This window comes from Sinocyclocheilus grahami, unplaced genomic scaffold, assembly GCF_001515645.1.
Source record: "Sinocyclocheilus grahami isolate Dianchi unplaced genomic scaffold, SAMN03320097.WGS_v1.1 scaffold244.1, whole genome shotgun sequence".
NCBI classification, from domain to species: Eukaryota; Metazoa; Chordata; class Actinopteri; order Cypriniformes; family Cyprinidae; genus Sinocyclocheilus; species Sinocyclocheilus grahami.
Window position 1 is genome coordinate 809883 of NW_015505423.1, and position 15776 is coordinate 825658.

At 36.0% G+C, this 15776-nt stretch overlaps 1 protein-coding gene across 2 annotated transcripts in view; it reads right to left on the reverse strand.

Annotated features, from left to right (window-relative positions):
- LOC107598078 (sodium/potassium-transporting ATPase subunit beta-1-interacting protein 2) overlaps window positions 1-15776 on the reverse strand; it is a 171949-nt gene that overhangs the window by 50097 nt on the left and 106076 nt on the right. For both annotated transcript variants that reach the window (XM_016289344.1, XM_016289345.1), the window contains exon 4: window positions 4481-4681. In XM_016289344.1, the coding sequence (XP_016144830.1) occupies window positions 4481-4681 (201 nt within the window). The remainder of the gene's footprint in view (window positions 1-4480; window positions 4682-15776) is intronic.

The following is a 15776-nucleotide window of genomic DNA, read 5'->3' on the forward strand; positions in this document are numbered from 1 at the left end:
TTTTAATATGAAAATTTTTATATTAAATTCTTCCAAGACATCCACATTCATTCTACAGCTCTATACTCCTACTGTTTCATCAGCTGACTCATTTCTATCAATTTTTATTTCTATTTCATTGTTATAAAATACTCAGTAACAGACATGAAATTCTTTTGGGAATTCAGATTGTGTTATGATAAATATTATTATACAAATATATTATTATATGTAAAATTATTATATTTCTATTTTTATTAATGTTATTATTAATATTAATATTATATATAATTATTATTTTAATTTGTTTAATTAAAAAAAAGTAGAAAATATATTTCTATAATTACTATGACCTTTTATAAGCTCATATTAAGAGTACAGACTATTTGCAGTGAAATTAAATGGAGGGCAAATGGCGACTTTCTCAAGCTTTCAATATGAACTTAAACATTTTGTAATAAATTATTCCAAGGCCAAGACATCGACATTCATTCCATAGCTCTATACTCCTACTATTTCATCAACTGTCTCAATTATATCATTTGTTTATTTCAATTTCATTGTTGCAAAATACCCAGTAAACAATTTTTAGTTCAAAAAACTGTCTGGGAACATTAGTTTTCTCTTTTGGTTATCCAGGAAAGTTTTCTTTAGGTAACTACAATGTTCCCTTTACGTTTAGAGAGCGTTCCCCTAAAATAAAGGATATCTATTCAGACAAGCTTTTTGGCAGTCTTAAAAGTACCTTCTCATATCATGTACTTCATCACAAGGAACAGTTTAAAAATACCTGAAGACAAAATCCCTCAGGTATACAGTCAGAAGGTGAAGTTCCCTTGGGAAGCAGGTGTGCTTCAATATTGTCATTTCCACAGCGCCACGTTCAGATCTGTTTCATCAACACACGCTTAATTACATGGCATGTGTGAAGTCATTATAAAACACCTCAGCAGCCTTGGGATTATCTCATACTCAAGCAAACTAACAAGGAGCTTCAGGTCTGTAATTACAAGAAACGGAGAGAGAAAAAAATGAAATCTGGAATTTTTTATATCTACCTATGGGTGTAAAGCCCTGCCCCCAAACTGCGCATAGCTTCCCGCAGTAAAATAGAGATCAGGCCATCAATAAGGGAATAGCGGTTCTTGCTCTCCTCTCTGGAGAAGGGGCACCACAAAGCCACTAAAAGCTCCCACCAGGCGCTCTGTCTGCACAGACATGCAGCTGCCTTTCTCCTCTGCTATTCGCTGTATAATATCTACACAGGAACATCAGTCGTAACAGAGGAAGGTCTATAAATACCGGGGTGAATGGAGCCAATACCTGCCTGTGCTCTGTTACAGCTCTTTATGAGACACCGGTGGTCACCATTAAAGTTTCTGTCCCCCTGACAAGGTATACCAGTATTGCAAAGAAAAGCTCTTGTGTACAGCGCAACTCATGTTGCTTGAGATATTATGCGCAAAAAGCATGACATCAGTATCCAAACATTGTTTACAAATGTTGCCTTTAAATAAAATGTGCAGTGCATTTGGGTAGTTGACAAATAACATGATCATTACCACATCAACTATATTTTTAACATCAAGATTTGAAACATATATATTGTATTGGTAATTGTCATTAAATACTTTTGGGAATTCCTGTGTAGTGGCATTCCTTACTTCATGTAAAACTATTTTTAAAACAATTTGGTTAATTCTAAGTAGTAGTGGTAGTAATAATAATAATAATAACAATAATTTATTGTCATATACAAATGAATATGATCATGTAAAATATATAAATTTAAATAAAAACATAATTAATACATAAAATGTGGATAATATATTTAACTAATTACAATGACCTTTTAAGATATATATATATATACATACTTACATATATACTGTATATATACATTCATGTGAAAAAGAAAGGACACCCTATTGAATTCCATGGTTTTCCATATCAGGACATAATAAAAAATCATCTGGTCCTTGGCAGGTCTTAAAATTTGGACAATTAAACCTCAGATGAACAACAACACAAGACATATCACACTCCGTCATTATTTATTTAACAAAAACTAGGCCAAAATGGAAAAATCATGTGTGACAAACTAAGGACACCCTTACTTGTTAACATAGGAATTAAGAGGGTAAGTAATGGTCAGGCACTGCTAATCAAAATTCCTTTCATTAACTGATCTTCAGCAGGTGTGAGCAGCTCTTTAAAAGCAGAACTTTTGGCAGTTTGGAGCCTTCAGGTGTGTGTCAACACAATGCCAAAGAGGAAAGACATCAGCAATGATCTTACAGAAGCAATTGTTGCTACCATCAATCTGGGAAGAATAATACGGCCATTTCCAAACAATTTGAAGTCCATCATTCCACAGTGAGGAAGATTATTCACAAGTGGAAGACATTCAAAACAGACACCGATCTTGCCAGGAGTGGACGTCCCAGGAAATTCACCCCATGGTCAGACCCTACAATACTCTGAGAAATTGCAAAAAACCCAAGAACTACACCTCAGACTCTACAGGCCTCAGTTAACATGTTAAATGATAAAGTTTGTGACCGTACAATTAGAAAAAGACCAGACAAGTATGGCATGTTTGGAAGGGATGCCAGAAGAAAGCTTCTTCTCTCTAAAAAGAACATGGCAGGATAGCTTAGGTTTGTGAAGCTGCATCTGAACAAACCCTAAGACTTCTAGAACAATGTCCTTTGGACAGATGAGACCAAAGTGGAGATGTTTGGCCATAATGCACAGCATCACGTTTGGTGAAAACCTAAAGAGCATATCAAGATTTCAAAACAAGACCAAAGCAAGATTTTGGGCTTGTTTTGTAGCCACAGGACCTGGGCACCTCACAGTCATTGAGTCGACCATGAACTCTGTATACCAAAGTATTCCAGAGTCAAATGTGAGGCCATCCCTCCGACAACTAAAGCTTGGCCAAGATTGGGTCATGCAACAGGACAATGATCCCAAGCACACCAGCAAATCTACAACAAACCGGCTAAAAAAGAATCAAGGTGTTACAAAAGTCCATTCAAAGTCTAGACCTCATCCTGACTGAAATGCTGGGGAAAGCCATGCATAAACAAATGCCCACAAACCTCATTAAACTGGAGCAATGTTGCAAAGAAGAGTGGGCCAAAACTCCTCCAGAACGATGTGAGAGACTGATAAAGTCATACAGAAAATGATTACTTCAAGTTATTGCTGCTACAAGTGGATCTACAAGCAACTGAATAATAGGGTGTCCTGAATTTGTCACACATGGCTTTTCCATATTGAATTTATTTTTGCTAAATAAATAGTGAAACGTGTGATATGTCATGCGTTTTTATTCATCTGAGGTTTTATTTTCCAAATTTTAAGCCCTGCCAAGGACCAGATGATTTTATATTGTGTCCTGATATGGAAAACCATGGAATTCAACAGGGTGTTCTTTCTTTTTCACATGACTGTACAACTTTTAAAAACTCTATAAAACACGAAACTATGAAAACTCGACAATACAATACAATACCTAAGTACATGAGAATTAGAAAAAAAGTTTAAAATAGGTTAAGTAGAGGTGTAGAAACTAGAACTCTCTACTTAAAAACTACTTGAAATTTAATGTCAACTACCCATTTTACATTTTTGATGTGATACCTTTTTAATGAAACATAATATTTAGCTCGAACTAACGTGTATGACTTCACTGCATCCACTGGGATTTGGTTGGATCATGAAAAGTAGGCTCTGATATTATTGGTTAACTTTTTTCCTGGCCCCTACGGCCTTGGTTACATCAACAGAAAACAAAAATCTTTTGGTTAGAAACCAAAGGACATTAGAGTTCAATAACATGCACTGATGAATCATGCAGTCAACAGGGTCAATTCTAATTTCATGTTGCATTGGAAAAACTGCAATAAATTAGATTTCGGTGTATGAGAATGAAAGCAGAGGGAGAGTCGTGTACAGGCTTGTAATCAGAGAACTGCTGTATCCACGTTTGAGGGAGTTAATTTCACTATTGCATTAGAGGCGCTGACTGTTGAGGGGGGTAGAAGGAGGTGTCGCAGGTAATGCAAGAGATAAAGAATAAAGACTCGGAGGAAGGCAGCATGCTGAGCTCCTATTAACAACCTGCATTCAAGCAATATCAACACTGGAGCCTGGCCAAACTTCTTGATGTGTCTCATATTCAGAAGCATTTCTTGAACCAGTATTTACAGACTTGGTGTAATCAACTGGTTACGTTTTAAATAGACAAAAACAAATGCACTGCACTGACACCTACCGAATTTGACTCTAAACCAGAGCTTCTTATCCATGAGGAAACAGTCAATTATACAGTTTAGCTGTCATTGTACACCCATATTTCACTTCAGAATTCCACGACCGACCAATCAGAAGAGACACATAATAAAGGACTATATATATTTAATACCAGGAGCTGCAATCGCAAGCACAGCAAAAGGAAAGAAAAGCCTGTAAAGGATTAGACTGTACTCACAGCCAGGATAATCTGCAAGGAACTGTGGGCCACCTCCACATACTGGTACTCCAACAGACAGCCGGCGATGCTGATGTAGCGATGGTCCTCCGGGGCCCAGGAGGGAGGAGGGGTCACTGGGGTCACCCTGCACCCCGGGCCGTTCTCCATCCACCAGGAGCGATGCATGGAGATGTTGAAGGTCATAATCAGGTCTGTGTCCTGCAGGAGAGAAGAATGAGTCAGAAGAGAAGCTTTATTAAACATTACCTACATTCAAGTGATATTTATGGTTTCTGAATAATCAGTTATCAATGTTTATGTTTCTGTTTCACCGAAATGCAGAGAAGAGTGGAATGGTGCCAAAACTATGAGTATATTCAGAACAAACGCCAAAGATCATCAGCGACTTAAAAAAAATTCGTTTTTCACTAACCACTCATAAACCTCATTTTCTCAGAAATACAAATTTGCACAAACATGCTGATTATATATTACTGTAGCACAGTTTGTGCTGAATACAGTAATCAGACTTTAGCCATTAATATGTTTATAAGAAACTGAAAAATGCATTGTCAAAATTTCTCCAGGGCCCAAAAAAACCCCCCTCAGAAATGGTAAAGTTAGTCTATTTTCTGGCAATCGAGTAATTTCAATTATGTATTCAAGCTTACGAGATGTAATACTCTGAATGCTGACTTATTTAACAATGTGGGTCAAATAACAAGCCCTCCAGAATATTTTAATCAAGCTAAATCCAGTCCACTCTCATTTATTGACAGCTAAGAGAGCAAGGCATTTCTCTCTAGTGAGATGCCTCACATTCTAACCTCTAGAAATTTATGATTTCATTAATTTGTTTATATTAAAATAATAATATATTCTGGCTCACGATCAGTGTAACACATTCACCCTACATTTAAAAAGTCAGACGTTGTCTGACACTGGAAATGGGATTCCTAGCAGCCATTGAAGGGCTTGTATTTTGTTGTATTATTAATCAGTTTGAATTTCGAGGCGCAATTATTTAAGTGGCTCTTATGTGGTTAATTTCGAGACATCAAAGGGACTCACAGAGCAATAACCAGCCAACACATACTTATAAATGTGGCATGAGATTAATTCCACAATCAAGTGGCGGAAGAAATCACATTTCTCAAATCCCAAATTCACTTTTGTGTGCCATTTTTCAGCCTTAATGATCTGCACGCTGGCGACTGAAGTGTTTGCAATATCCTGGGTCATTTGAGTGAATGCCAGTTACACGAGTGGAGGATTATTCGCCAGAGCTTCAAGTACGCAGAGAACATATTCAAACAAATCCATCAGTCTTAAGAAACACGCCAAGCCTAGACACAAAGCAGAAAGAAAGAAACAGAGCTCTAACTCTCACACCTACAGATGCATGCCTGCATAACGTGATGTACGAGTCGAGTGCTCCAAGAAATCCCTCTAAAGAGCAGAGATCATGCATTTTAAAGCCAGATTTCCGGTCCTACAAGTGTTGAAGCTTGGCACTGAGCGTGCTACTCATGTAGGAACCTGAAGCTTAGAAAAACAGCTTAGAAGTAGTCTTAAGAAGTGCTTAAAGAAATAAAGATAAGAATTTTCTGACTTTCATTCCAAATCTTTTCGATTTTAGGTCATCTATATGCTAGTGCACCACTAAAAACTGACTAAATTATATATATATATATAAAATACATAATAATAATGTTTTTTTATAAACAAGATATAATTTATATAGGAAAAAATATATAATTTATAAAATATATAGGCCTAATGATAATGTTTTTTTATTATTTGTTAATGATATATATAAAAAAATATTTTTTATATAATAATATACATATTTTTACTTTAATATTTCTGGCCCAAACTTTCAAAAAGTAAATATGTCAATTCTAGAAAAAAAAGAAAAACTAAAAGAAAAACAAAAAACCAAATATAGTCGTTTTTAAGAACAAAAAGATACCTGCTACTAAATATCCATACTAAAAAAAGCAGCTTTTTAGCATTTGTCGAAAACTTGCCTCCAGTGTTTTCTGAGGCAGAGTGAATCATCTGAGGGGCACGAGTCACAGTCCCCATTATGTTTTCTTAAAGGCGGCTGGAGGATCAATCACTCGGCCGCCTCCGTAAATGGCTTCGCTGTATGCCCAGCCAGTGTGGGTGATGTGATAAAGAACTTTTAATCCATTTCAAAATGCACACTAACGGCAGATGTTTTGTTGAAGACTTGCCCAACCGCACACTGCAGTGTCTATCTCAGCGTGAGAATGACACTGGTCATCTGAAAGGCTCCTGAATAACTCTCCCTGAATAAGCCCTGCTCCTCCTTAGAGGGAGGCGTAGCACTACTCGTTCTGCAGAATACAAACCGAGGCCTTGGTGCACCCTCGCTTCTTATTAAAACATATACAAAGAACCTGAATGGTTGGATTGATTTGTTTCCACCAAATCAATACCACTTGTATAGCAGTTTTGGGAAAAAGCCTTGTTTGTCCTCAGAAACACATGTATCACGCTCCAATGACGGACATAAATGGCCATCTTGATGCAAAATATGAATCACAGCTTTGACTGAATTGTCATCTAAGCCCACAAAGTACACAAACACCTCTAGACTTTTTGAATTTTTGAAGGAATTAATTGATATATATATACAGGTGCATCTCAATAAATTAGAATGTCGTGGAAAAGTTCATTTATTTCAGTAATTCAAAGTTTTATTTAATTTTTCATAATTTTGCTTTGGCTTCAGCATGGCAAAATATATTTAATAAAAAATATATATTTTGTAAATAGCATGTTGTGTTTATAATAGCACTCTTTTTCTCACGCAGTAAAAATGGTCTATGTAGCTAATTTCTTCTTCATCATCATCTTGTCACATCAAAAGTTTGAAATCCCTGTGCCTAGTCAGACCCCAGATGTGTCGGACAGGCATTTCCTTCCACAGAACGAGAAGAACACTGAATAAAATGTACATGTTGCCTCACTCTTCCAATCTGTTGCTTCCTGTCTCTCTAACAGGTGTAATGAACATCGGCCCAGTGTATAATCGTGATCCATCAGCAGTCAAATAACAGGACGGACTGCTCAGCACATCAGCATTTCAATCTGCAAAGCGGCAGGGGTCCTGCAGACAAACACTCCTCCATTACTCTCCTTCAGTCTGTGCCGGAGTCACCGGGAAACACGGCCGGCCTGAAAGAAGGGCTGACAGTGAGGGGTTGTCAGGACAGTGTCTGGAGATGGATGAGACCACATTTCAACAGGAATTATGGGCTGACGTGCCAGCATGCTTTACAGTGAGTGATGGTGGACGGCAGAAAGCATGTAGCTGATGTCCTGCTAGGCACAATCAAAACAAAGAACATGCTGTATTTAGGATCCTGTCACTTGATGCTGTTGTGATGTAATGTCTAAAAACAGTAAAATTATAATAATTAATTTAAAAGTTTGGAGTAGGAAAGATTGTTTAATGTTTTTGCAAGATGTCTCTCTCCATGGGTACATTTATTTGAAAAAAATATATATATTTGAAAATATTAATACAATTTTATATACAATGTGATAATTATTATTATATATAATATTCTATATGTACATTTTTATATATGATTAATATGATATATGATAAATAAATAATACTTAAACTGCAACAAGAATTTCAGTAGTTTCACAAAAGATTAACACTGAATCACTGTATATGCAAATCAAACAAAGATGGATATTTCATCCTGCAGCGAGCTCTCTTAAAATATTGCCTGGGTCCATCGACCTCATGCAAGTTCAATATATAAAAATTCATGAACATATTCAGATCAAAGGAGCAAATCATGATTCATATTTGTTGACCCAAGACTATGCTTGACCATATTTGTACAGTCTTGCTGTGAAATGCAATTCAAGACAAGCATATTGAGTATGGCCGACTACAGCTAAAACACTGCTGTTCCACTAGAAACGAGAGATTTGATTTACTCGATGAATAAAGGAACATATCCACACACAGAGAAATTATGACACGCCGAATGCTCCCTGCGGTTTCTAATAAAAACCTTTCTGCTGGAACAACAGTCTACCAGTGCCATAGGAAATGAATTAAAAGACATAATATTTGCTGGTAATTAGTGGTGTTTGCTAAGGCAATTACTATCGATCATGTTTGTGCCATGTTCTATGCAAAAATAAAATAAATTTAAAATTAACTTGAAGATTATATATACACACACAGGGATAGATAGATAGATAGATAGATAGATAGATAGATAGATAGATAGATAGATAGATAGATAGATGACAGTACATTCACAAAAAAGGGGCCTTTGTTTTGAAGTCACACTAGTTTTCTTACACATGCTATTTATTTATGCTTACAAAACCCAGTGGTTGTGTTGGGATAATTCTCCATCATAAGGGATTGTTTGCTGTCGGAAAACAATCAGAGGGCGTTTGGAGGGGATCAAGATGGGAAGACTCAGCCCCAGGATGACTGTCAATCATCTATCCATCAGTAAATATGTTTCTGTAGGCGAGAGCTACAACAATATTTCCCTCAGGCTAGCACAGTGATATCTGGACTGGGGCAGAACAAAATGGAAGATTAAGACTACCAGTGATAGACTTAATTTTTTTATTTAGACAGGCTAAGCCTAATAGAAGTGGCTTCAGAAAGTTTCAGAAAGTGGAAATTTGAGATGTTTTGTTCTATTTTTTTTTTTTGCAATTCATTTTCTAAAAGCATTCTAAAAGCTGCAACAACAACAACAACAATAATAATGATAAATAATTAAATTTTTATTTTTTATAAAATATATTTTATTAACAAAAAATAAAAGCAGTAATATAAAAGAATACACTCATGAATAAATTAAAGTAATATATTTAATGTTATTGTTGTTGTTATTAGTAGTAAATTAATTACTAAATTAATTATAGTAAAATGATGAATATATTAAAAAAAGGAAATAAATAAATAATTTATTTAATACATTAATATTAATATAATATTAATATTATAATACCACAAGTGCGTAATATTATATTTATTATTAATACATTAATAAATAAAAAAATCTATACATTTTGGGATGAATCATATTCAAATCCCATATTAGAGGTATATGGCACTTACAGGTTACAAGTTTCTCTTTAAGTGTCTGGTGTAGAAAAGATCAGAAGACATGTGGAGCACGACATCTGCTTGTCATACAGATCTCACTCACTCTAGTGAGTCCTGGAGTCTCTGTTATTGTCACAGCAATTACAGGATCACAGGACCGGCAGAGGGGTCCAGATCATTACACACACTCTAATTGGCTGTCTTCACAAGGAGGTTTACTCTCGGCAGACTGACACACTGGGAGGTCAGCAATAAATATAACGGTGAAAAAAAATGGTGTAATGTAAATGGTGGCTGGAACTCTCACAGGTTAATGTGGAAGTATGGCTGAATAGCCAACAATACCATGCTGGTTGCAATGCATTATGGGATTGCCTTATCTGCAAGGTATATAGGAAGATGCCATAGAATCTGGCTAAAATTGTGTAAGTCTGCATAACTTTGCTGCCTGGAATATTCTTCACATTGTGAGCAAACGTATGATACTTATGTTTACACTGCCTGTGTGGGAAGGTTCTGGAACAGTGTCAATAGCAAATATGTAACTGTTAGACAGGAAACATATACCTCCATTCCCTTGAGCGCAACAGCTCTCGTGTGAAATGAGCATGTGCGTCACGAATAAAACAAAAAAACCTCGTGGAGGAGATTCAGGGCACTCACTGCCTTAGGTTCTAATATAGCTCCCCTTGTAAACAAGGGCCCATCACAGACATCCATTGTGTTCATTTTCCAGATGCTGCACAACAAACATTTTATGCCAGCGGAAGAGTTTTGTCTGTGCATACGAGCATGAAATTAGCCTGTTTAGCAGAACTGAATTCATTTGGAGCTCCTAAAATAATAGTGCATGCTGCTGTGATGCTTCAAAAGGAGCTGTTGCTAATCGACAGGCTTCTTTTCTCACCCATCGGAGAGAGAAGACTGTTTGGAGTGAAAGCAAATGCATCTGTCACAGACCGAGATGTGACATTTCAAAATGTGCGTTAACAGATGGAGGATTGTTTATATTTATGAATGCTGCAGTGCAATGACTATACATTTAGCACTCGAGGGAAGCACGCCCGCGCCACTCGTAGAAATGTCAGGGAAAGAGCGCGACGCCTTCGCTAGAACCGATTCTGGATTCTGGCAGAGCAGCTGAAAGTCAAAAGGTGCAGCTTGGTTATAGCAGTTAAAATGAACAAATTGAGAAGATTTAGATGTGGTAGAAGGAGAATGTAAAATGTGAGCTTCACATGTGTTACATATGCATTCTGTCATCATTTCCTCAACCTCATGTCGTTCCAAACTTGTATGACTTTCTTTGTTTTGTGGAACACAAAAGAAGACATTTAGAAAAATGTTAGTTTTGTTAGTTGCGTTGGTTCCCATTGACTTCCACTACACTTTCTGATCATACAGTGGAAGTCATTGGGAACTCATTTTTGGGCTCACTTTAATGCATCCTTACTGAATAAAAGTATTATTTACTGACAGTATGTCTTGAAGATCATACTTGAAAAACATCAGAACTGAGAACTGAGTGCTGTGTGAACAAAGCCTTAGAGAGTAATGGAAAAAAAGTACCTTGGTATTCTTTGAAGTACCTAGGAATACAATGTAAATACTATGGTATATCAATAAAATTATTCAGGACCAGGGTTGGGGAGTAACGGAATACATGTAACATGTTACGTAATCGGGATACAAAAATCTAGTAACTGTAATCCGTTACAGTTACATCAAAAAACGAAGTATTCAGATTACAGTTACATTTTGTAAAAAGTGGGAATACTATCAGGATTACATTTGTTTAATTTAAAATTAAATAAATGAGTATTTTGACATAACGCTCTATATTTAGCGCTGCTTCATCATAGTTCCTGGTAGAGCCCTGCACGAGCCTCAAATATAGGCCCTAGATATAAGAATATAAGCTGTGTCCGACAGCTTATCAGAGTTACTTTTTTTCCCCCCTTCTCCCAAAACAGCTTATAGGCCTACTACTGTTTCAGCTATTTAAATAGTTCAGTTTTGTATGTAACGGAAAAGTGATTATATGTAGTTTAGTTTTTTAATTAAGTTAATTTAGAAAAACGTTTGGAGCATTTTTTGTTTGTTACAAGTTTTTGCTTTTTAAAGTAACGACCAAGCGGTCAGCGGCAGACAGTGAGCCTATGTTTGATCAATTTAGCCTTCTCAAATCATCACGACTTGCCTAAAATAAAATATATAGATATAAAACAGTTAAAGCATATAACAATGTTTAAACGTTAAACCTAGATAAATGTATGCTGTATCCAATAGTTTGTGCGGAGAGTGCAAGCTAAAGCGCGCTTTGCAGAACATGGAGGCGCGATCACTTGCATTTTTTTCAGTGGATACGCCGTCATTTTTGCTCATAAAGGCAAGAGTAATACATCATTCGGAACTGTAAAGGGTCTACTTTTATTTGTGTGCACTCACAATTTCAACAAAACATTGTGCTTTTATAAAATAAAGAAAACACACATGATGCGCTTTCTGCCGTCTCGTCTTGAACAGGAACGCTTAACAAAAATATCTCCTTACTATTTCCCCCCGACACATTCATGGTAATTACTTTTGCTGGTGCTTTGCCCGGCCCGCGTCTGAACTATGACGTGAAAATATCTCTCTAGTAGCCCCTCACTGCAGAACAAAAGATCCAGGGGGCGTGGTTGGATCCAGATCTAGGGGGTGGAGATTGGTAAGTTTAGGGATGGAGATGGGTGGGTTTAGGGATCAGGGGGTGGAGACAGGTAGGTTTAAGAATATGTAAGGTGGGATGAGTTGAATCTGGATCCAACCACGCTCCCTGGATCTTGTGCTCTGCAGTGAGGACCATCTTTGAAAATTGGCCCGAAGCCTGGCACAAGGGGCGTAAAAAAGTCGGGGCTCTAGCTCCTGGTTCTGTTGACACATGTTGACTCACGTGAGCCGCCTGCTGTATAGCTAAACTGTAAAGCCACTAGATGTCTGCATAGCCTTTTATATAAATATACGGGCTGTAATATCTAGATGGTGAAACAAGAGACGATTTTTAATAGTTTCAAATAGTTTTTACTATAGTTTTTATTACTTTTAATTTTAAAGTCATAGTTAATTAAAAGTACTTAGATATTGCTTTTTTAAAATTTATTTACATATGTAACTTGAAGTAATCCAAAAGTAATCAGATTACATTACTTTTATATTGTGGTACTTGTATTACGTTACTGAATACCTTTTTAATGAAGCAATTTGTAACTGTAATGGAATACATTTTAAAAGTAACCCTCCCAACCCTGTTCAGGACCATGGCCTGTATATCAAAGTACCATGGTATTACCGACTGACACCTGGTACCAGCCCAGTACTTTTAAGTGAGAGAGATAGAATAAAGACAGAAGAAGAAAGAAAAACAGATAAAACGAGAGGGGAATGGAGGAAGCTTCCAAACCTGTCACCGCTCATCAGTTCCTCAGGCGCTGTATTGATCGGCTCAGCAGGCTGGATATTAGAGAGGTAATTCACTTTTTAGATAGAAGGCATAGGGAGCAAGGGCTGCCCCATTTGTTACCCAGGCTGAGGAAATCATTGATACTGCCACACTGTCAGGAGGACCCCTGCGGAGGACAGAGGTTTGACGAGGTGGGACACTCAGACAGAAAGATTGGAGGACACCTGTCTTCTTCATCTCCACCTGAATTCACACGCAAAATGGATCAAGCTGCACACTTAACATAGAGTTTATCTAGGGACAACAGAGAGTTTCGACTAGAAATGGAAGCTGGAAGGAGTTGAACAATTCCAGCTTAGTACTTTTTGAGAAAGACATATTTGGGAAAAATATTCTTGCTGTATTTACTGCCCTCAGCAGCCAGTTGCCAAATTTTGACAGAGCAGATATGCATAAAAAATGCATAAAAAAGCTCATTAAAAATATCCCAAAATATTTGTATACACTATTTTAAAGGATAGCATAAATGTAATCTAATTATTTGGTTTTAGATAATAATTATATAATAATTATAATTAATAATTATATTAACCCTTTAACTGTCACCCGTCCCCTCTGTGGGACGCCTAAGTTTACTTCGTTATATTACAATTAAATCCTAATCTAATCATGACAAACTATATATCGTTGGAAAGGTTTAAGACTCCTAAATATTTTTTCACAAAAACATTGGGAAAATATCTATGTAGGAAAAGTAATGGATTAATTTATGACAAGAGTGCACTAGGGGTGTGCGATATATATCGTCTGCGATAATATCGTAATTGTTGTTTTAACGATGTGCGATTTGACATTATCGAGTATTTTGCAAAAACCATTCAAAACATCCCTACAGAGCGCACGCATACATTACGTGAAGTCTAGACTAGTGCGTGTGTGCATTTAGTGTGTTTTCTTTCACTGCATGATTCAGTCTATTCAAATGCATTTAGAATGATCACAAATTCAAGACATGATGGCAGAAAATTTATATATTTATACCACTTCATATAGTTATTCAATTTCACACGAAGAGTGCCGTTTTCTCCAAAAATGACCATGATTACAAATGTGACATTGAATTCAATAAACAATAAGTTAATTAAGAGACTTAATTAGACTGCCACCTGCTGGCGGTTTTCATTTCAAATTTCATTTTTTTTCTTTCTTTTTTCTTTTTTTCATGTTTTAAATCATTTCAAATATCAGTATTCAACGTTTTATGTTTCATATATCAAAACATTATTTATGCATTTGTAATTGCAGGTTAAATGCATTCATGTCTTGCATTAAACAAAATACATGTGTGTAAATACATCTAAATGCAACTTCAAATGCAGCTTCTGTGTTGATTTAATTTGCTCGGTAACAGCCCAAATGTCTTATTATTCTAATTCCCTGATTAAATGTAAGAATTTGACTCAAAAGATAATGGACACTTTTAGAAAAAATGGCTTTATAAAGGTAAAAATGCCCATAAAATGCAAAAATCAGTTTAAACTTATTGGAAAAGATTAATTTCTATCAGTATGAACTGACCACCACACAGAATATGAAGAATATTAAAAACATTAGGAGTCAGCTGTCTTCGGCAGTCCTTAAGGTACCAGCACAATAACACACTCAGCAAAAGATCGTCTAATTATCGTTATCGATAAAATCCCATAAAATATCGAGATATAATTTTTTGTCAATATCGCACACCCCTAGAGTGCACCTCAAAAATCTACATCATAACAGGAGTTCTGACCTTTGTCAAAAAAAGTCTTCTTTGTTGCCTTTTTCTCTATCACACTTTAGAAATCATCAGAAATTATATATCAATTGAAAACTTTAAATCTCAAAATTCATTGAAACCCATTTTAAAATCAAACATTGTATTACCATGAAAATGGTAAATCAATATCATGTTACAAAATGTTTTCGTTCATGAATTATAAAAATGTAAGTTTGGATCGTGCACTTTCACGTCTATGTTCAAAAATGTGAGTGACAGTTAAAGGGTTAATAATAAATAAATAAAATACCACTGGTTACAACATCTTTCACTACTAAGAATCAGTTTGTTTGAGAACTAAATTGGTTGCGCTGTATGATTTTGATTCACTAAAAAGAACTGACTCACAAGAGGGATTCATTCTGGAATTGTACTACACTGTACTAGCTGTGTGTTTATGATTTACAGAAAAGAATTGACTCACAAGAGGGATTCATACAGAAATCAGACTATACTGGCTATACAGACTATACTACATATATTTTGTGGATTCACTGAAATAAACTGACTCCCAAGAGAGATTCATTCGGGAATTGGATTATACTGGTTGCACTGTATGTTTTTGATTATCTAAAAACAATCAAATCACAGGAGGGATTCATTCGGGAATCAGGACTACACTGGTGCCACCAAATATTTTAAGTAACTAAAAATAAACAACTCTTCAGGAGTTGAACTACACTGTTAATGCTATATGTTTCAGTAAAAAGAACCAGCTCATAAAAGCAGTTTGTTCGAGAATAGGATTAGTTGCGGAGTCACTGAATAGTAGCACATTAACAAAATGAATGAAAAGCAGCAAATCACAGTGTATCTGTTAAAAATGCTCATCTACAAAGTGGAATGCTAAAACACACTCTGTGTGAATTTTAGTCAGTATTTTAGTATAGTGTTTTGCCTTAATCGTCAAAAGAACGCATTTGGTTAT